A 23,979-nucleotide genomic window follows, 5' to 3' on the forward strand; every position below is an offset into this window, starting at 1 on the left:
ACAAGAAGTTAGTTAGTTGATTGAAAAAGATTTGAAATCAAAATTGAAAAAGATAAGAATATAGCAAGTTAAATAAGATATTTTGAAATCAAATTTTAAAAAAGATAAAATTTTTGAAAAAGATCAAATAAAAGATAAAAAGATTTAATTCAAAAAATTTTGAAATTATTTACTTCACTAACAAGAAACTACAAGATAAGATTCTAGAACTCAAAGATTGAACCTTTCTTAACAAGAAAGTAACAAACTTCAAATTTTTGAACCAATCACATTAATTGTTAGCTAATTTTCGAAAATATGATATAAAGATAAGAAAAAGATTTTGAAAATATTTTGAAAAAGATTTTTTGAAATTTTTTCGAAAATTATAAAAAAAATGAAAAAGATATGATTTTTGAAAAAGATTTTTAAAAAGATAAGATTTTTAAAATTGAAATTTTGACTTGACTTGTAAGAAACAACTAATTTTGAAAATTTTTTACCAAGTCAACCCAAAATTTCGAAAATTGGAGGGAAATAAGGAAAAGATATATTTTTTTGATTTTTGAATTTTTAATTATGAGAGAGAAAAATAACAAAAATACTCAATGCATGAAATTTTTAGATCAAAACAATGAATGCATGCAAGAATGCTATGAATGTCAAGATGAACACCAAGAACACTTTGAAGATCATGATGAACATCAAGAACATAATTTTGAAAAATTTTTGATGCAAAGAAAACATGCAAGACACCAAACTTAGAAATTTTTAATGCTTGGAAAATATGAATGCAAAGATGCACATGAAAAACAAGAAACAACACAAAACAAGAAATCATCAAGATCAAACAAGAGGACTTATCAAGAACAACTTGAAGATCATGAAGAATACTATGAATGCATGGGATTCTCGAAAGATGCAAGAAATTTTTTTTTAAAAAAAACATGCAATTGACACCAAACTTAAAATTTGACTCAAGACTTAAACAAGAAACACAAAATATTTTTGATTTTTATGATTTTCTAATTTTTTTGGATTTTTATTAATTAATTTTTTTCGAAAATATTTTTGGAAAAAAAAAATGAAAAAGAAAAGAAAAAATTTTGAAAAAGATTTTTGAAAAGAAAATTACCTAATCTGAGCAACAAGATGAACCGTCAGTTGTCCATACTCGAACAATCCCCGGCAACGGCGCCAAAAACTTGGTGGACGAAATTGTGATCCATGTTCTTTGTATTTGTATGAAATCATTATTATGGCACCAGTTGAATTCACAACTCCGTTCAACTTAACCAGCAAGTGTACTGGGTCGTCCAAGTAATAAACCTTACGTGAGTAAGGGTCGATCCCACAGAGATTGTTGGTATGAAGCAAACTATGGTCACCTTGTAAATCTCAGTTAGGCAGATTAAAATTGTTTATGGTTTCGAAAATAAAAATAAGAAAATAGAAGAAATAAAAAGGATAGAATACTTATGCAGATTCATTGGTGGGAATTTCAGATAAGCGCATGAAGATACTGTATGGCTCAAGGACGCCTGCTATCCTCCTGCTTCAACTCAATCCTTCTTACTCCTTTCCATGGCAAGCTGTTTATAGGGGTTCACCGTTCGACGATGGCTACTTTCAATCCTCTCGGGAAAATAGTCCTCTGCGGCTGTCACTCGCATGGCTAATCGTCTGGAGGCATCACCTGGCCGAAGGCTACATCCCATCCTCGCAGTGAAAACTACGCTCACGCGCTCTGTCACAGCACGGCTAATCACTGGTTGGTTCCCGCGCCTACTGGAATAGAATCCATTGATTCTTTTGCGTTTGTCACTAACGCCCAGCACTTGCAAGTCTGAAGCACGTCACAGTCATTCATTACCGGAATCCTACTCGGAATACCACAGACAATGTTAGACTTTCCGTATTCCCAGGATCCTACTCGGAATACCACAGACAAGGTTAGACTTTCCGGATCCTCATAAATGCCGCCATCTATCTAGCTTATACCACGAAGATTCTGTTGGGGAATCTAAGAGATACACATTCAAGCTCTGTAGCATGTAGAACGGAAGTGGTTGTCAATCACGTGCGTTCATAAGTGAGAATGATAATGAGGGTCATATAATCATCACATTCATCATGTTCTTGGGTGCGAATGAATATCTTGGAATAAGAATAAGAGAGATTTGAATAAAAGAAAATAGAATTGCATTAATACTTGAGGTACAGCAGAGCTCCACACCCTTAATCTATGGTGTGCAGAAACTCCACCGTTGAAAATACATAAGTAAAAGGTTCAGGCATGGCCGAATGGCCAGCCCCCTTGTGGTCACAAGACCGAATGATCAAAGACATCTAATACATTAGCTAAATGTTCTATTTATAATAAACTAGCTCCTAGGGTTTACATGAGTAAGTAATTGATGCATAAATCCACTTCCGGGGCCCACTTGGTGTATGTTTGGGCTGAGCTTGATCAATCCACGAGCTGAGGCTTCTCTTGGAGTTGAACTCCGAGTTATAACGTGTTTTGGGCGTTCAACTCCGGATCATGACGTTTTTCTGGCGTTTAACTCCAGACAGCAGCATGAACTTGGCGTTCAACGCCAAGTTACGTCATCAATTTCCGAATGAAGTATGGACTATTATATATTGCTGGAAAGCCCTGGATGTCTACTTTCCAACGCCGTTGAGAGCTTGCCATTTAGAGTTCTGTAGCTCCAGAAAATTCATTTCGAATGCAGGGAGGTCAGAATCCAACAGCATCAGCAGTCCTTTTGTCAGCCTTTTTCAGAGTTTTGCTCAAATCCCTCAATTTCAGTCAGAATTTACCTGAAATCACAGAAAAACACACAAACTCATAGTAAAGTCCAGAAATGTGAATTTAACATAAAAACTAATGAAAACATCCCTAAAAGTAGCTTGAACTTACTAAAAACTACCTAAAAACAATGCCAAAAAGCGTATAAATTATCCGCTCATTAGACACGTTGCTTAAGTTTTATGAAAAAGAGGTTGCCGATGATAAAGGGAGGGATGATGGTGGAGATTCATCTAGAGATATTTTTTATGACAATATTAAAGTCTCAGCTGGTGCCAAGGGCGTTTCTGAAAATAGAGTGAATATGTGGAAAAAAACAAAAAAGAGAGAAGGCTAATGCAGATAGCAAGTCATATGTAGAGATATATTTGGCCGAGGATACTGTGGAAGATGAGAATTTTGATATATTGGCTTGGTGGAAAGTGAATGCTTCAAAATACAAAATTCTTTCTCTCATAGCTCGTGACATCTTAGGTATTCCAGTTTCAACTTTTGCTTCTGAATCATGCTTTAGCACTGGTGGACGTCTGGTTAATGTCTTCCGTAGCTCTTTGTCACCATTAATGGCTGAAGCTTTGATATGCACTCAAAGTTGGTTGTGTCCTTCTAAACAAGGAGATGGAGATCAAGAGTTTGATTTATTTGATAACAGTTAGAAGATTATTGAAGGTACATTTATGATATTTTTATTATTTGTGACTTATTTATTTCAAGTAATAATCTTTTATATGAAAAATAGTAACTTTATATGTTTTGTAGGTTTCACTAATGCATCCACATCACAAGAAACAAGTTGACAATATTAATGGCTATTGATGGATGATGGTTATTCATGTGGAATTATTGTTTTGTAAACTTTAATATTTTGATTTGTTTAGTTATTATAAGACTAGGTTAATGTTTTATATTTAGAACGCATAAGACTTTAAGATTAATGCATAATATTGTGTTGTTTGTATTAACTTAAATATTTAGTACTATTACACAATATTAGTAGGCACAGAATTTGGTGGTCTAGGAACCTTTGGACCACTTAGTGGTCCAAGTAGAAAACATGTTTTTAGAGTTTTTTTTATCAATTGCTATGTAGTTTTTGAACTAATTTTAATTACAAATCAACCCCATATATTTTATTTAATTATTAAAATAATTTTTTTTATAAATTATTATTTTATCAATTATCTATTATATTTATTAACAATCAAATACAAAAATAACAACCAATTATATCATCCATTCATCCTAATAATTCCAATTGATTAAAAAATTAACTTGGATCTCGTTACGTTCGTCCATGGCTTCCAAATCATGTTTCCTTGAAATTCAATCGATTGGTTTTTCAAAACAATCGATTGAATGATAACTCAATCGATTGGTTTACACTATATCACAAAACAATCGATTGAAAGTTGTAAGGTAGAATGGTAAAAAGCTTATACCAATCGATTGTTTATACTTTCCAATCTAATGAATGCCTCAAAACAATCGATTGTTGTTGTTACTCAATCGATTGAATTCACGAAAACAATATGGATTTGCCAAATACAATCGATTGGAAAGTGATGACATTGAAGTTTTAGCCAAATTCAATTGATTGGTAATGTAATCCAATCGATTGGAAGGTGATGAAGTTGAATGTTTTGCCAATTTCAATTGATTGGTAATTGTACATAAAATTTATAAAACGTCAATGATATTTTCTTTTAAATTAATTTATAAAATTTTTAGATTTGTGTCTTCTGAAAAGTAAAAATAAAAATTATAGTAGAGTAAAACTTACCTGAAACCAAATAACATAGTGTAACACACATCTTTGATCAATATTAAAAAAAAATTAGCCTAATTATGTACATAAAATCCTAAAAAATACAGTTCTATCTTTTTTAATTAAGTTAGCTTTAAAATACCAATAATGCTTTTTCATGTGCTACTTTTAATCTAAAATCCTAGAAAAAAATTGATTTAAAATATTATAATGTTATTATATTGGCACAACACTTTATTTTTGTATGATAAATACAAGTACATTTTTATATAAAGTATTTAAAGTATATAAAAATGTACTCCTATTATAAAAAAAATATTTAAAAAGTCATTAAATTTTTATATGTTATTAAAATTTAATAAATACAAGTACATTTTTATATGTTATTTTTAATTCAATGTACTAATAGGAGTTAAAATTAATTTATATTTAATAATTTTATACTAAAATTAATTTACTATAATCTTGTTTTATACTTCTTTTAGTATATTTTTTTTATATTATATAGTATTTTTTTCTAGTATCTTATTGTACAATGTGTAATTCGAATTACCATTTGATTCGAAATGTGAGTAATTCGAATCAATTTGGTTCGAACTTTCTCCTACTCACGTGTTCCTACTAATTCGAATTGATACAATTCGAATTATGCTTTTATAATTCGTTCTAAGTTGATTCGAATTACTTGTATGCAATGGTTGAGAATAATTGGAGCTGTATTGATTCGAATTATTAAGAAATGTAATTTGAATAAAATTGTTTCGAATTACATTAAAGTGTGCTTTGGTGAATTCTTGTATCAGATTTTTGTTTGACTTATATGCGTAATAAACTTCTCTCCTTGGCTTAAATGCGTTTTTTACCCTCAGTTTTATATTAACTCTAAATATATTAAAAGAATTTACTCAATATATTCTAACATTTAACTAATTGCAAACACTTATCCCAAAATATATTTACAAAAATTAGAGCACTGGTTACTAATATTTTAACGAAACTAAATTTGTGCATAACACAAATAAATAAATTAAGCATACTTACTACTTGATACGCTACTACCTTATCAATATCATATACTTTTTGTATTTTTTACTCTGCCTTAATTGAATAAAAGCAAAAGGTACTATTGATCGGCAAAATTAATTTTATAAATTACCAATCTATAAATTAATTTTATGTACCATTACCAATCGATTGAAATTGGCAAAACATTCAACTTCATCACCTTCCAATCTATTGGATTACATTACCAATCGATTGAATTTGGCTAAAACTTCAATGTCATCACTTTCCAATCGATTGTATCTGGCAAATCCATGTTGTTTTCGTGAATTCAATCGATTGAGTAACAACAATAATCGATTGTTTTGAGGCATTCATTCGATTGGAAAGTATAAACAATTGATTGGTATAAGCTTTTTACCATTCTACCTTACAACTTTCAATCGATTGTTTTGTGATATAGTGTAAACCAATCGATTGAGTTATCATTCAATCGATTGTTTTGAAAAACCAATCGATTGAATTTCAAGGAAACACGATTTGGAAGCCATGGACGAACGTAACGAGATCAAAGTTAATTTTTTAATCAATTGGAATTATTAGGATGAATGGAGGATATAATTGGTTGTTATTTTTGTATTTGATTGTTAATAAATATAATAGATAATTGATAAAATAATAATTTATAAAATAAAAAATTATTTTTATAATGAAATAAAATATATGGGGTTGATTTGTAATTAAAATTAATTCAAGGACTACATAGTAATTGATAAAAAAACTCTAAAAACATGTTTTCTACTTGGACCACTAAGTGGTCCAAAGATTCCTGTACCACCGAATCCTGTGCCATATTAGTATTGATTGTGATTATGTTTTAATTTTAGAAAAGGTAAGGTAATGTGAATGGCCCGATTTTCACCTGGTTTTCACTCGGTATAGTCATGGCTCGAAAAGGTACAGGTTTCATCGGGTCTAGGGTCGGGTTCGGGTCTCATAAATGGGCCCGGTACATATTTCGGGCCGGGTCTGGGTCACATTAAACCCAGTTTCACCCGCCCCATGCACACCCCTACACCACAGGGTGCAAAACCTCGAGATCGAGTTGGCGGCCAGGGACCGCTACCATCCCGGCCCAAGTCAACCCTGCCCCCGATCTTCTCAAAGGAGAGAAGAGGCCCGTGGAAGAAGCCCACGGAGGAACCACACCAGGCACGCTCGGACTCCTGATCCCCGCCTCTCCATGCGCAGCAATCAAAACACCAAAGGAAGAGTAGGGAGATACCGAGGAGGCGACAAGACCCATAATTTACACTCGGCCCTTGGCAAAGTGCATTGAGGAGGACAACCGAGAAGAGAGTCGAGAGAGACCGAGGAGGCAACAAAACCCCATCATCATGGGAGCAACCTCTTTCCACCACTCCATTCTCGAGGTCCGGCTACCGAAACACTTTGACAAGCCAACAGATATGAGATACGACGAAACCCAGGACCCCCAGGAACATCTAATGGCTTTTGAGGCCAGGATGAACCTGGAAGGTGTGGGTGATGAGGTGAGACGTCGCGCTTTCCCCGTGACCCTGGCGAGACCCGCAATCCGGTGGTTCAACGCGCTCCCCCAGGGGTCCATAAGGACCTTCATGGACATAACTCGAGGCTTTCTGGCACACTTTACCACGTGTATCACCAAGGCCAAGCACCTGATCAACCTCCTAGGGGTGACGCAGAAAACCGGTGAACCAATCAGAAAGTACCTATATAGGTTCAATGATGAATGCTTGGAGATTGATGGCCTGATCGATCTGGTGTCCAGCCTTTGCTTGACAAACAGGCTGCTGAATGATGATTTCAGAAAACACCTTACCACCAAACCGGTGTAGACAATGCAAGAAATCCAGAATGTGGCGAGAGAGTACATCAACGACGAAGAGGTCAGCCAGGTAGTGGTAGCCAACAAGCGATAGCCCGCATATCATACTGCTCGTCAGCCTGGGAGCGGAGAAAGGTGTAAGGAACACTCCAAGGACGGATGGCCAACCAAACCCTTTAAGCCGTTCCCCCGGGCAGGAAAGTTCACTAACTACACCCCTTTGACGGCTCCGATCATTGAGGTATACCAACACTTACCCGACAAAAGCATCTTGCCGAAGCCTCGCCAACTTAAGGACAGAACTGGAGGAAACAAGAACCTCTACTGTGACTACCATAAGGGTTTTGGCCACAAAACCCAGGACTGCTTTGACTTAAAGGACGTTTTGGAACAGGCAATCTGTGAAGACAAGCTAGCAGAATTCTCACAGTTCATAAGAGAACCCAGGAGGCGATAGCGCGACCAATCTGACGACGATAGAAGTCGTGTCATGAAGCCAAGGCAAAAGCCTGAAGAGGACAACGACCGTGGCCTCACCATTGTAAATGTCGTAGTTGGGAGGGATGCTGCGCCAAGATCCAAGTCAGCAACAATGAAAGACACCAAGGTCCTGACCGTGTCATTAGTTAGTCAGAGGCCCTCTCCCAAGAGAGTCCCGACGATATCGTTCGGACCGGAGGACCAATGGTTCCACGACTTACTAGAGAACCCTCCCATTGTGATCACAGCAAGAGTTAAAACTGGTTTGGTAAAGTGAATCCTCATCGACACCGGAGCCGACTCAAAATTAAGTTCTGAAATGTGTTTGATGCCCTGGACCTCCAAGAAGCCGATTTAAGGACTCACTAGCACGGAGTAGTTGGCCTGGTAGATCATTTTATCAAGCTTGATGGAATAATCTCCCACCCGATCTCCATATGAAGAGGTTAGGGAAACAGGTCGTTAATGGCGGAGTTTGTTGTTTTGAGAGACTCCACGACTTACAACCTTATCCTGGGGAAGAAAACGATCAATGAATTCGGAGTGGTAATATGTACCAAGGTACTAATAATAAAGTTTACAGCTGACGATGGGTCGGTGGGGTCCGTGAGGGGAGATATGGAAACGGCAGTCGCATGTGACAATACCAGCCTCTCCCTAAGGAAGAAGTCAAAGGAGGCATCCGGGGTCTTCCTAGCCAATTTGGACGCGAGAATTGATGACAAACTGAGACCAGAGCCTGAAGGAAACCTGGAAAAGTTTAGGGTCGGTGACACAGAGGACAAGTTTACTTTTGTGAGCAGAAACCTCCCTCATGATTTGAAAGAGCTTTTGATGAAGATGGTACGAGCAAATGGAGATTTGTTCGCCTAGACACCAACCGACATGTCAGGGATCGACCCCCAGTTCATGTCACGCCACCTGGCCGTGAAGGCAGAGGCCAAGCCCGTGGCCCAAAGATGAAGAAAAATGTCTCAAGAGAGAGCCAATGAAGTGGCCAAGCAAACGGCAGCTTGTTAGAAGCAGGGTTCATCAAGGAACTCGACTACTCCACCTGGTTGTCAAACATAATCCTGGTTAAGAAGGCCAACGGAAAGTGGAGGATGTGTGTGGACTACTCCGACCTCAACAAGGCATGCCCCCAAAGACTTTTTCTTCCTCCCCAACATTAACGCTCTAGTGGATGCAGCCGCGTGATATCATTTTCTGAGTTTCATGGATGCATACTATGGTTACAACCAGATACCGATGCACAAGTGATAAACCCATATTTCATGAGTTATTTTGTGCTTAGTTTGAGTGATTTATTCAATCCTTCACCCACTTATTCATATTAATTGCATGGTTTTACTTTCCTTTCCTTATTATGTGATGTATGTGAAAAACATGTTTCCTAAGATTTAAAATTAATTATTTTAATTACCTTTATTTTCATTCGATGCCGTGATTAGTGTGTTGAGTAGTTTTAGATTTTCTAAGGCAGAATGACTTAAAGGATGAAAAAGGAAACATACAAAAATGGAAGGAAAATGCGAAACGGAGCTTCAAAGAAACTGGCACCCACGCGATCGCATGGACAACGCGATCGCGTGCCAAAGGCAAAGAAGCAGCGACGCGGCTGCATGACTGACGCGACCGCGCGCCTTAAGCAGAACGCATACGATGCGGACGCGTGACTGACGCGACTGCGTGGCAAAGAAAAGCTCCGAATGACGCGACCGCGTGACCCACGCGGACGCGTGACAGAGGCCACGAATCAGAATTTACAGAATACGCCCCAGCGATTTCTGAAGCCCTTTTTGGCCCAGATCCAAGTACAGACAGCATAGACTAGAGGTTATAAAGTGTGGGAATACATCCATTCAGGAGAGCTCGCATTTTTTATTTTTCAATGATTTAGATTTAGTTTTGAGGGAGGTTCTCTCCTCTCTCTCTTAGGATTTAGGACTTCTCTTTGTTTTTAAGAGTGACTCTTGATCCAGGTTTTATATTCCTTTGTTTTAAGATTACCTTTCACTGTGTTTATTTATTCCAGCTTTGAATTGATTATTACTTTTATGATTCAAGTTATGAATTATTCCATGTTACAGATTATTATTAATGATATTTGAAGTATTCCAGTTTATGATTGTTCCTTTTAATTATCATTGTTTCCGATTTGAAGATATTTTTATTCCAATAATTTACTTTCTCTCTTTTGGTCTTGGTTAAGAAATCAGTAACTCAACAGTTATCAAACTCAGCATAATTGATAATCGTTATCTCGCTAATTGAACTGAACTTCGATAATCCCAACTTTTTCTTAGGAAATAAATAGGATTCGAAGATCAACTAATTAGTCCCTTGACTTTCCTTTACTTTAAAGGTTGACTAAGTGGAAATTAGATACAACTTTCATTATTATTGAGAGAGATCACCAAGTTGGACTTCCAATTTCTCTTAACTTGCCAAAAGTTGTTTTTACAGTTATTAATTACTTTTAATCGCCATTTAAATTAATTGTCATTTAAATCACTTGCTTCTCATCTTCCAAACCCTGATTACTACCTTTATAGCCAATAATAAGAACATACCCCCTTGCAGTTCCTTGAGAAGACGACTCGAGGTTTGAATACTCGGTTAACAATTTTTAAAGGGGTTTGTTACTTGTGACACCCAAACGTTTGTACGAAGGGATTTCTGTTGGTTTAGAGACTATATCTACAACGCCACTATTTTTATGAACCTCTTTACTGGCAAAAATCCTAACATCAACAAGCCGGACGAGGAGAAAGCGGCGTTCATAATGCCAGGGGGCATATGTTACTTCAGGGTAATGCCGTTCAGACTAAAGAACACAGGAGCTACTTACAAAGGCTGATGAACAACGTGTTTAGCACCCTCATCGTAAGGTCGGTAGAAGAGTACGTGGATGACATCTTGGTGAAAACCACCTAATCAGAAGACCTAGTGGGCGACCTGGAGACTGTGTTTGCGTCCCTCCAGTGACACAACATGAGACTTAACCCTCGGCGGCCTGCTATTGTCAAAAGAAGTGGGGATAACAAGGGCAGATGTGAACAACAACTCTCAGGTGGTCACCTCCCAAATCAACGGAATGTATCAAGCCAAGGATCCTCTGCTACGAAAATACCTAGAAAAGGTTAAGGGCTTGAGCAAGGACTTTAAAGGGGTCGTGGTACAGTATGTCCCAAGGGAAAGGAACACACGAGCTGACCTCCTATCCAAACTGGCCAATACGATGCCAGGAACGGGAAACCGCTCCTTGATTCAAGGCTTAGTGAAAGAGCCAACAGTCACCCTATGTGCAACCCGAGCAGACGTCGATCCCGCATGGATCGACCTAATCATTGACTTTTTGGAAAGTGACAAGCTCCCTGACGACCACAAGGCGGCGAATGTGTTGAGAAGGGAGGCGGCCAAGTACGTAATAGTGCAAGGCCAGCTATTTAAGAGAGGACTAAATCAACCCCTGTTGAAGTGCTTACGGCCCGACCAGATGGACTACGTCCTTAGGGAAGTCCACAAGGGTTGTTCCGGCCATCATATCAGGGGAAAGGCTTTGGCCTGGAAGCTCGCGAGGGCCGGTTACCTTTGGCCCTCGATGATGACAGATTCCCAAGAATTCGTCAAGAGATGCAAGAAGTGCCAAGAAAACTCTAACTTCTATAAGACCATGGCATCCGAGCTAAGTCTACTAATAGCCTCCCGACCTTTTAGCCAGTGGGAATTCGACCTCCTGGGACCTTTCCCCATTGGCCATAGATAGGTTAAATACCTGATCGTGGCCATTGATTACTACACAAAGTGGGTTGAAGCGGAGCCACTTGCTAGTATTTCATCAGCCAACTGCCGTAAGTTCATGTGGAGACATGTAATTTCTAGATTCAGAATTCCAGAGTCCGCGATATCAGACAATGGGACACAGTTCGTGGATAAGAAATTCAGGAATTTCCTCACGGGCCTAGAGATAAAACAAAGGTTCTTATCGGTGGAACACCCCTAGACCAATGGCCAAGTCGAAGCCGCAAATAAAGTCATCCTCCAGGGCATGAAAAAGCGACTCGACCAGAAAAAGGGAGCGTGGGCAGACGAACTAGCGTCGGTCCTATGGTCGTATAGAACAACACATCAATCCTCCACTGGGAAAACTTCTTTCCGACTTACCTACAGTGTTGACGTATTAATCCCTATAGATATCGGGGAGCCAACTCCACGGCTACTCCTAGGTGGAGTAGAAGAGGCCGTAAAAAAGGACATGGTCAATGAAACCAGGGAAATGGCACACTTGTCGGAGACGGCGCTGAAGTAAAGAATAGCACTTCGCGACAATGCTAGAGTGCTAAGGAGGAGATTTGAGCCAGATGACCTAGTCCTGCGATGCAACGACATAGGCCTTCCCACCCCTAGGGAAGGGAAGCTTGCGGCTGATAGGGAAGGTCCATACAGAGTGAAGGAAATGGTCGGCAATGGGGCGTACAAGCTAGAACGCCTAGACGGGAAAGAGGTACCCCGAACATGGAACGTGGCAAACTTGACAAGGTTCTACCCCTAGAGACCAGGGCAACCACTCGTCCCACCGACTCAGTAATACCCGTATTGTCTTGTGTTGAATTATTGTCAATCTTTAATTTTTGTCATTACTTAGTATGCTACTCTTTCACTTCACTCCATTTTTATTTCTCTTTTTATTTGACTTGCCAACTAAGCGATCTACAGTGACTACAGCTTCACAGGACTGATCACCCTGGGAGCCCGCGACACCATCAACATTACACTACGCGGCTACAAAAATAAGCCAAAATTTGAGTTTTTAAATATAAAGCCACAAGCCGACTTTCCTGATTACCAATGACGAAACAAAACGGTAAACGATTAAATAATTACCAAAAAAATAAAAATGGTAAGCAAACCGGAAATTACCAAAGCGGTAGACAAATCGTCAATTACCAATAGCAAAACGGTAACATACAAAGATCTATATATAACCATTACACAGTTCAAAATAACATACAAGTAAAAGAACATCCCAAATAGTCTTGAAATCTCCAATTGCAGAAGTGTCAAAGTCGGGAGAAAGAAGCTTGACCTGGGCCTTAATTGCCTCCTCAGTCCCATTGATCACCTCCCCTGCCTTCTTCACCGTGTCCTTATTTTTCTTTTTCAGACCGCAACCACTCCCTTCAACCCGGTGACCTCATCCTTGGTGCTCTTGGCTGACTTTTTGACCTTTTCAAGCTTGGCCTCCAAAGTAGTGATCTTAGCCTGGGCTGCAGAAGTTTTGCCGCGAGCAGAATTAAGCTGAGACTCCAAAGTCATCTCCCGCTCGGTAAGACAGGCGACCGCTTTGTCAGAAGTCTTTAACTTTCCCTCCGCGTCGGCTAACTTCTCCTTTAAGACCCTGACCTCAGACTTCAGCCTCTCAACATCTCGAAGGGATTGACGATACTTCCCGTCCAATGCTCCAACTTGAGTTAAGATACGCTCAGCTCTCCTGGCAATAGTCACAGCCCTTAGCATACACCGGTAGATCCATCGAGCCTGAGCGTCGAGGTCTCTACCATGGAAAAATTTCTCAGTACCGGGCATGAGCTGCGAGTCAATAAAACCCCCAGCATCAAAGTTTTTCTCCATAACAGTCAGCGACCCCTCGGGACTGGAAGACGGTTTTCGCTTGCGAGGTTTATCGACTATTGCCATATCGGGACCCCCCCGGCCAACTCTACCTCAGGAGGAACTACGCCGCTACTACCCGGGACATCCTTTTCGACGGGACCAGTAGGTCCCAGAGGGGTACGCGGAGCCGACTGCACCTCGGGAGTAGGTGAGGAAGGGTGCTCGGTAGTCTGAGTCGTAGAGCTATCTTCGCTATGGCCAGGGAGAAATTGGGCCATCAAATCTTCAAGTCCAGTGTGCTCGGCGGCCATGTCCACTACAACACACAATAACTCGTTTGCTCGTAAAAAATGAAAAAAAGAAAAATATATATAATAAAAAGAGGAAGGGCAACACTACAACCAACCGACCACTCACCCATGTAACTCCTACCCATCTCTCGATCACCCATCAAAAGATGAGGGTTGATGTTATTCTTGTTAAAAATGGCCAGCAACACGTCAGCAATGTTCTTGTCCCATTGGGTCAAGCCCTTATGGGTTACTTTCGTGAAAGCATTGGACCCAACCCCGAGGCTCCAGTAGGTCGGAATCCACCGCTCCCCCTCCAAGGTTAACTAGAAAGGATGGTGCCCCTCGGCAGGTCAGACCTTAAAAAACTTGTCCTTGAAATCATGAAACGAATCTTCGAATGCCCCGAAGATTCCTTGACCCTGGGCAGCCCGGAAGGACATAAACCCCTTTTTGTGCCTCCCCTCTTTGGAAAGGTTGGTGAAGACGAACAACCATTGAAATACCTTCATAGAGGTCGGCAGGTCTAGGTATTCACATACCACCTCAAAACACCAGATGGCGGCCCAACTATTCGGGTGCAGTTGTGATGGAGCCACATCGCACCGGTTGAGGAGCGCCATTTGAAAAGGGGAGAAGGGGATGCGAACCCGCAGGACGGTGAACATCGCTTTATACATCCAAATACAGTCGGCAATTCGGGGGGTGTTAAGGTTAAGTTGGCATATACGCTCGTGGTCGGTAGGAATGAACACCTCATAGCGTCCCTCCTCGTCACCTCCCCCGTACAGTTGGTCGTAAAGACGGAACTCTGTAAGCTCCTCTAGGGTTATTTGCAAAGGCATATCCTTCACATCTAAGGTGACTGGTGCACGAAATTGTGATCATCAATAATGGCGCCAAAGATTTGGAGCTCTCAAACGTGAATCACACTTTGTCACAACTTCGCACAACTAACCAGCAAGTGCACTGAGTCGTCCAAGTAATACCTTACGTGAGTAAGGGTTGATCCCATGGAGATTGTCGGCCTGAAGCAAGCTATGGTCACCTTGTAAATCTCAGTCAGGCGGATTCAAATGGGTTATGGAGTTTTGATAATTAAAAAGATAAATAAAACATAAAATAAAGATACAGATACTTATGTAATTCATTGGTGGAAATTTCAGATAAGCGTATGGAGATGCTTTATCCCTCTTGAATTTCTGCATTCCTACTGCATTCATCCAATCCTTCATACTCCTTTCCATGGCAAGCTGTATGTTGGGTTTCACTGGCGTCAATGGCTACCTCCCATCCTCTTAGTGAAAAAGGTCCTCTACGATTTCTGGTGCACGAAATTGTGATCTTTAACAATGGTATTCAACTTGGTATGCGCATCTACTAACTCAGCACTTTCTTCACAACCTCGCACAACTAACCAACAAGTGCACTGGGTCGTCCAAGTAATAAACCTTACGTGAGTAAGGGTCGATCCCACGGAGATTGTTGGTATGAAGCAAGCTATGGTCATCTTGTAAATTCTCAGTTAGGCAGATAATATATGGTTATGGAGTTTTTGAATAATAATAATAAATAAACAGAAAATAAAGATAGAAATACTTATGTAAATCATTGATAGGAATTTCAGATAGGCGTATGAAGATGCTGTGCTCCTTCTGAGTCTCTGCTTTCCTACTGCCTTCCTTCAATCCTTCTTATTCCTTTCCATGGCGAGCTGTATGTAGGGCATAACCGTTGTCAATGGCCACATCCCATCCTCTCAGTGAAAATGGTCCAAATGCTCTGTCACAGCACGGCTAATCATCTGTCGGTTCTCGATCATGCCGGAATAGAATCCATTGATTCTTTTGCGTTTGCCATCACGCCCAACAATCGTGAGTTTGAAGCTCGTCACAGTTATTCAATCCCTGAATCCTACTCGGAATATCACAGACAAGGTTTAGACTTTCCGGACTCTCATGAATGCCGCCATCAATTCTAGCTTATACCACGAAGATTCTGATTAAGGAATCTAAGAGATATGCGTTCGGTCTAAGGTAGAGCGGAAGTGGTTGTCAGTCACACGTTCATAGGTGAGAATGATGATGAGTGTCACGGATCATCACATTCATCATGGTGAAGTGCAACGAATATCTTAGAGCAGGAATAAACTGAATTGAATAGAAAATAATAGTAATTGCATTGAAACTCGAGGTACAGTAGAGCTCCACACCCTTAATCTATGGTGTGTAGAAACTCCACCGTTGAAAATTCATAAGTGATGGTGGTCCAGGCATGGCCGAATGGCCAGCCCCCAAAACGTGATCACAGGATCCAAAATACAATCCAGGATCGTCCAAAGACTCCTAATACAATAGTAAAATGTCTTATTTATACTAGACTAGCTACTAGGGTTTACAGAAGTAAGTAATTGATGCAGAAATCCACTTTTGGGGCCCACTTGGTGTGTGCTTGGGCTGAGCTTGAGCTTTACACGTGCAGAGGCTTCTTTTGGAGTTGAACGCCAAGTTGTAACGTGTTTTTGGCGTTCAACTCTGGTTCGTGACGTGTTTCTGGCGTTTAACTCCAGAATGCAGCATGGAACTGGCGTTGAGCGCCAGTTTATGTCATCTAATTTAGAATAAAGTATGGACTATTATATATTGCGGAAAAGCTCTGGATGTCTACTTTCCAACACCGTTGAGAGCGCACCATTTGAAGTATTGTAGCTCCAGAAAATCTATTTCGAGTGTAGAGAGGTCAGAATCAAACAACATCAGCAGTTCTTTGTCAGCCTTCTTATAAGAGTTTTGCTCAGGTCCCTCAATTTCAGCCAGAAAATACCTGAAATCACAGAAAAACACACAAACTCATAGTAAAGTCTAGAAATGTGAATTTAGCATAAAAACTAATGAAAACATCTTTACAAGTAGCTAGATCCTACTAAAAACTACCTAAAAATGATGCCAGGAAGCGTATAAATTATCTGCTCATCACAACACCAAACTTAAATTGTTGCTTGTCCCCAAGCAACTGAAAATCAATTAGGATAAAAAGAAGAGAATATACTATAAAGCTCAGAATATCAATGAATATTAATTCTAATTAGATGAGCGGGACTTGTAGCTTTTTGCTTCTGAACAGTTTTGGCATCTCACTTTATCCTTTGAAGTTTAGAATGATTGGCATCTCTAGGAATTTAGAATTTCAGATAGTGTTATTGATTCTCCTAGTTATGTTTGTTGATTCTTGAACACAGCTACTTTCATAAGTCTTGGCCGTGGCCCTAAGCACCTTGTTTTCCAGTATTACCACCGGATACATAAATGCCACAGACACATGACTGGGTGAACCTTTTCAGATTGTGACTTAGCTTTGCTAAAGTCCCCAGTTAAAGGTGTCCAGAGCTCTTAAACACACTCTTTTTGCTTTGGATCACGACTTTAACCACTCAGTCTCAAGCTTTTCACTTGGACCTGCATGCCACAAGCACATGGTTAGGGACAGCTTGATTTAGCCGCTTAGGCCTGAATTTTATTTCCTTGGGCCCTCCTATCCATTGATGCTCAAAGCCTTGGATCTTTTTTACCCTTGCCTTTTGGTTTTAAGGGCTATTGGCTTTTTTTGCTTACTTTTTCTTTTTCTTTCTATTATTTTTTTCGCCACTTTTTTTTCGCAAGCTTTTGCTATTCACTGCTTATTTTGCTTCAAGAATCAAATTTATGATTTTTCAGATTATCAGTAACATTTCTCTTTGTTCATCATTCTTTCAAGAGCCAACAATTTTAACATTCATAAACAACAAGATAAAAAATATGCACTGTTCAAGCATTCATTCAGAAAACAAAAAGTATTGTCACCACATCAATATAATTAAACTAAATTCAAAGATAAATTCGAAACTCATGTACTTCTTGTTCTTTTGTATTAAAAACATGTTTCATTTAAGAAAGGTGAAGGATTCATGGAATTATTCATAGCTTTAAGACATAGTTACTACATACTAATGATCATGCAATAAAGACACAAACATAGATAACATAAAGCTTAAAAATCGAAAAACAGAGAAATAAGAACAAGGAATGAGTCCACCTTAGTGATGGTGGCACTTTCTTCTTGAAGAACCGATGATGTCCTTGAGCTCTTCTATGTCTCTTCCTTGCCTTTGTTGCTCCTCCCTCATTGCTCTTTGATCTTCTCTAATTTCATGGAGAATGATGGAGTGCTCTTGATGTTCCACCCTTAATTGATCCATATTGTAACTCAAGTCTTCTAGAGAAGTGTTGAGTTGTTCCCAATAGTTGTTGGGAGGAAAGTGCATCCCTTGAGGCATCTCCGGGACTTCTTGGTGATGAGCTTCCTCATGCGTCTCTTGGGATCCATGAGTGGGCTCTCTTGTTTGTTCCATCCTCTTCTTAGTGATGGGCTTGTCCTCTTCAATAAGGATGTCTCCTTCTATGATAACTCCAGCTGAGTAGCATAGATGGCAAATAAGATGAGGAAAAGCTAGCCTTGCCAAGGTAGAGGGCTTTTCAGCTATTTTGTAGAATTCAAGGGAGATGACTTCATGAACTTCTACTTCCTCTCCAATAATGATGCTATGGATCATGATGGCCCGATCCACAGTAACTTCGGATCGGTTGCTAGTGGGGATGATGGAGCGTTGGATGAACTCCAACCATCCTCTAGCCACAGGCTTGAGGTCCAGTCTTCTTAATTGAACCGGCTTGCCTTTGGAGTCTCTTTTCCATTGAGCTCCTTCAACACATATATCCATAAGGACTTGGTCCAACCTTTGATCAAAGTTGACCCTTCTTGTGTAGGGGCGTGCATCTCCTTGCATCATGGGCAAGTTAAACGCCTACCTTACATTTTCCAGACTGAAATCTAAGTATTTCCCCCGAACCATTGTAAGATAATTCTTTGGATTCGGGTTCACACTTTTATTATGGTTCCTAGTGATCCATGCATTGGCATAGAACTCTTGAATCATTAAGATTCCGACTTGTTGAATGGGGTTGGTCAGAACTTCCTAACTTCTTCTTTAGATCTCATGTCGGATCTCCAGATACTCATTTTTCTTGAGTTTGAAAGGGACCTCAGGGATCACCTTCTTCTTGGCCACAACATCATAGAAGTAGTCTTGATGGGCTTTAGAGATGAATCTCTCCATCTCCCATGACTCAGAGGTGGAAGCTTTTGTCTTCCCTTTTCCTTTTCTAGAGGTTTCTCCGGCCTTAGGTGCCATAGGTGGTTATGGAAAAACAAAAAAAAGCTATGCTTTTACCACACCAAACTTAGAATATTACTCGCCCTCGAGCAAGAGAAGAAAGAATAGATGAAGAAGAAGAAAATATGGAGGAGAGGGAGAGAGGGTTGTGTTTCGGCCAAGGAGGAGAAGAGAGGGTTGTGTAGTATGAAAATGAAGAAGAATGGAGGGGTTTATATAGTGAAGGGAGAGGGCGTAGGTTTGGCTATTTAGGGTGGGTTTGGGTGGGAAAGAGATTTTGAATTTTGAAGGTAGGAGGGGTTTATGGGGAAGAGTGGAAGGATGTGAGTGGTGAAGAGGTGATGGGGAAGAGAGATTGAGGTGATTGGTGAAGGGTTTTGGGGAAGAGTGTTATTGGATTGTGTGAAGAAGAGAGAAGGTGAGTTGAGGTAGGTGGGAATCCTGTGGGGTCCACAAATCCTGAGGTGTCAAGGATTTACATCCTTGCACCAATGAGGCGTGTAAAACGCCCTTTTCATGCAATCCTGGCGTTTAACGCCAGATTGATGCTTGTTTCTGGTGTTGAACACCAGCTTCATGCTTGTTTTGGGCGTTCAACGCCTATTTGCAGCATGTTTCTGGCGTTGAACGCCAGTTCCATGCTTGTTTCTGGCGTTCAGCGCCAGCTTTCCTCAGGGTGTATTCCTGGCGTTTAAACGCCAGGATGTTGCTTGTTTCTGGCGTTCAACGCCAGATCCATGCTCTGTTCTGGCGTTGAACGCCAGCCAGATGCTCCTTACTGCGTTTAAACGCCAGTAAGCCCTTCCTCCAGGGTGTGCTTTTTCTTCTGCTGTTTTTGATCCTATTTTTAATTTTAATATTTATTTTGTGACTCCACATGATCATGAACCTAATAAAACATAAAAGAACAATAAAAGAAAAAATAAAATAAAAATTGGATTGCCTCCCAATAAGCGCTCCTTTAATGTCACTAGCTTGACAGTGGGCTCTTATGGAGCCTCAAAGGTGATCAGGTCAATATTGTAGACTCTCAATACCAAACTTAGAGTTTGAATATGGGGATTCAACACCAAACTTAGAGTTTGGCTATGGCCACCCAACACCAAACATTAGAGTTTGATTGTGGGGGCTCTGTTTGACTCTGTACTGAGAGAAGCTTTTCATGCTTCCTCTCCATTGTTAAAGAAGAACACCCGTGGGTCTTAAACACAAGGTAGTCCCCATTCAATTGAAGGACTAATTCTCCTCTGTTAACATCTATCACAGCTCCTACTGTGGCTAGCAAAAGGTCTTCCAAGGATGATGCATTCATCCCCCTCCTTCCTAGTGTCTAAGATTATGAAATCAGCAGGGATGTAAAGGCCTTCAACCTTTACCAACATGTCCTCTACCAATCCATAAGCTTGTCTTACTGACTTATCTGCCATTTGCAATGAGAATATGGCAGGCTGTACCTCAATGATCCCCAGCTTCTCCATTACAGAGAGTGGCATAAGATTTATGCCTGATCCTAGATCACACAGAGCCTTTTCAAAGGTCATGGTGCCTATGGTACAGGGTATTAAGAATTTACCAGGATTTTGTTTCTTTTGAGGTAAAGTTTGCTGAACCCATGTATCTAGTTCACCAATGAGCAAAGGAGGTTCATCTTCCCAAGTCTCATTACCAAACAACTTGGCATTCAGCTTCATGATAGCTCCTAGATATTGAGCAATTTGCTCTCCAGTTACATCTTCATCCTCTTCAGAGGAAGAATAGTTTTCAGAGCTCATGAATGGCAGAAACAGGTTTAATAGGATCTTTATGGTCTCTAAATGACCTTCAGATTCCTTTAAGTACTTGACAAACCCCAATTTGACGGTTTGTTTTATATTGAATTCAGAGCATCTTGATAGCCTTTTGTCACATTTAGCCTATGAATTAGCATGGTTTTGTTATCTCTCCCATATGTGTGCTTAAGTGTAAAAACATGCTTTTAAACCTTATTTTGATGAATTCTAAGTTTCTCTTTGATTCCATAAGATGCCTTGATGTGTTTGCTAGTAATCTCAGGATGAAATAGGCTAGGCATGGATCAAAAGAGCAAGGAAGGAAGCATACAAGTGGAGAGAAGCATAAAAAGTCAAAGAAGCAAAGTCAGCCATGCACGCGCACGCGCACAAGGCGCTCGCGCGCACATTGCGAAGCAGGCCAAGGATGCGCACGCGTACCGTGCGCGCACGCGCCGATGATGGCACATGACCTCATTAAGGCAACACGTGCCTGGCGATTTTGGGAAGGTTTCAGCAACCAACTTTGGCGCCAAAATTGCATATTAAAGCCAAGGATTGAAGGGGATTGACATGACATTCACACATTCACATCCATAGACTAATTTTTAGATCATTAGGTAGATATTTTTAGTTAGTTACATTTGTAGAGAGAGAAACTCCAACTTCTCTCTAGGATTCATCTTCATTTTCTCAATTCTCAACCATTCCTTGGTGAGATCTATTGCCACTCTCAATTTACTTTGTTCATGTTATAGATCATTTTCTCTAATCTCAATTAGTGTTTGTAATTGTTCAATTCTTGTAGATCTTAGAATTAGCTTTGTTGTTTTGGATTCTATTGATTCATTAAAGATCTCATTTTCATTGTTGTTCATTGTTAATTGTTGTTAATCTCTTGTGTTGAATTGCTTTGATTCTAAATCTCTTCTCAATTTTACCATGTCTTTCATTCTTGCCCTCCACATGTTTGAGAAAATGCCAACTTTAGATATGGAGTAGCATTCCCTTACTTGGCCTAGTGGTTGAGTCATTGGAGACACTTGAATAATGAATGTCAATTGTTGATTAAGAATTGAGGATTGCTAATTGACTTAGAGTGCACTAAAGCTAGACCTCCCTAGGGTAAGACTAGGACTTGGGACTTGAGTTAATTACTTTTACTTGACTTTCCTCTATAATTAGGGGTTAACTAAGTGAAGCAACACTCCTTTGTTATCACAATTGAAGGAAGCTATAGTGATGGGACTTCCAATGTTCAACCTTGGCCAAGGCTTTTAATATTGATTGATTGTTATTTTCTTTTGTTAGCACTCTTATGCCACACTCTTCAAGCTACAAAAGACCACTTAACCAATAACATGCATCCTTGTAGCATTCCTAGGGAAGAACGACTCGGGACTAATACTCTCGATTATAGATTGTAGATTTGTTTGATGATGGATTTTGCGTCGGTTTAGACTATACTACGATTGACTACTTGATAATTTCTATACCGGCAAAAATCAATTCGTCAAAATGGCGCAGTTGCCGGGGAGTGCACATGAGTGCCATGTTTTTGGTTTTGTTTCTATTTGCCACTATGAATTCTCATCCTTGTGGTTTTGGATATAACTATGACTATTTTGTAGGCGATGAAAACTTAAATGATTGCTCACATTATGGGAAAGATGAATCCTTAGGAGGGGAGCCATATCCATATGAGCAATCATTATGGCCACCTTCCCCTTCAAGTTACTATGATGGTAATCCTTCCTATAATGCATATCATTCCTACGAATATGATGACTCTTATCATGGTTATACCACTCAACCACCACCATTCTATGCACCATATTCTCAACCCACATCTTATTTCCACCAAGTGCCCACATATGATCCAAATCTATATCCCCCCTATGCATACCCTTGTGACGATTATGAACAAGCAACCCTTGAATCACCACCACTCCAACATTTTTACCCTCCAACCCAAGTGCCCATGGATGATACACTTGGCATCATTCTCCAAGAGCAAGAAAAGCTCCAAACCGCCTTCACTAGTTTCACCTCTACCCTCCAAGAATTTACGTCCCGTATAATTTCACCCTCTACCAATAACCAAAATGACTTCCCACCTCAAAGCTTTGATGAATCTTCTTTCCAACCATATTATGATTTCTCCTCTCCGCCACAAACCTCCATGGAAGCATATCAATGTCCATTAATCCAAGAGCAATATGATCCTACTTATGTTAGTAAAGCGGAACAAGAATTAACGGATCGTTTCAAGGAAGAAATGGATCAACTTCAAGCAACCATCCGTCAAAAGATAGATTCTTGGGATTCATATCACAAGCGAAATGAGTTCACGGATGATTGTGAGAAAGCAACCAAAGAGGAAGGTATGAGAGAGACTTTAGAGTCTCAAGTTAAGCACAAGGAAATGGAGTGTGTGTTGCAACAAGCGGAGAAAATGAAGATTGTTGAAGATAAAGAAGTGGAAGAAGACCTAGAGGAGGTTGAACAAAAAGGAAGTTCCATAAACAAAAATAACCCTACATCAAGTGACAATGGTGATCTTGTTGAAGCTTCCCCCTTCGAATGTGAAGCCAATGTTGAGGAGGGTGCGCAACCTCCAACACATAACTTGATCAATGATAAAGGTTTGAAGGAAGTTAGCAAACAAGAAGAATTTAAAAAGAGTTATCAAAAGATGGAAATCATCATGGAGAAGCCAAAGGAAGCGGAACCTACAATGTCAAGGCCATTGAGTATCTTCCGTGCTAAGTCGCCGTCCCAATCACAAATTGAGTGGGTAATCATCTCATCCTTTAATTTTCTTGGCCCATATCAATATGCGTTGTTAGAAACGGACGGTCAACTTAGAACTCTTTGTGGGCTAAAAAGTAAGAACGGATTAGATGTTGGTGGACAATTTGAATCAAGAAGCATAAGGGATGGAAGATCAAACTTTGAGTTTCAAAAGTTGAGTGAAGCCAAACTCAATGGGATTAAGATGATGAGTATGAGTTACAAGGAGAATTCAATGAGTTTGTCACCCTATTGGAAGCATGAAGATCAAGAAGAAAAGGAGTTGACAAATAAAGTATGGGACCCCGGAACATACATAGACCACTATCAACTTAAGGGCCTTGTTACTTGCTTAGGCCCCCTTGAAGGCCTTGTACGTTTAAATTGGGAT

General features: G+C 39.8%; 1 protein-coding gene across 1 annotated transcript; it reads left to right on the forward strand.

The window, feature by feature from the left end:
* Positions 1-6,958: 6,958 nt before the first annotated feature.
* LOC130962885 (uncharacterized) lies at positions 6,959-7,441 on the forward strand. Its single transcript, XM_057889042.1, has one exon. It carries the CDS (start codon positions 6,959-6,961, stop codon positions 7,439-7,441), a length of 483 nt encoding a protein of 160 aa, XP_057745025.1.
* Positions 7,442-23,979: the final 16,538 nt, after the last annotated feature.

This window comes from Arachis stenosperma, chromosome 2, assembly GCF_014773155.1.
Source record: "Arachis stenosperma cultivar V10309 chromosome 2, arast.V10309.gnm1.PFL2, whole genome shotgun sequence".
Lineage (NCBI taxonomy): Eukaryota > Viridiplantae > Streptophyta > Magnoliopsida > Fabales > Fabaceae > Arachis > Arachis stenosperma.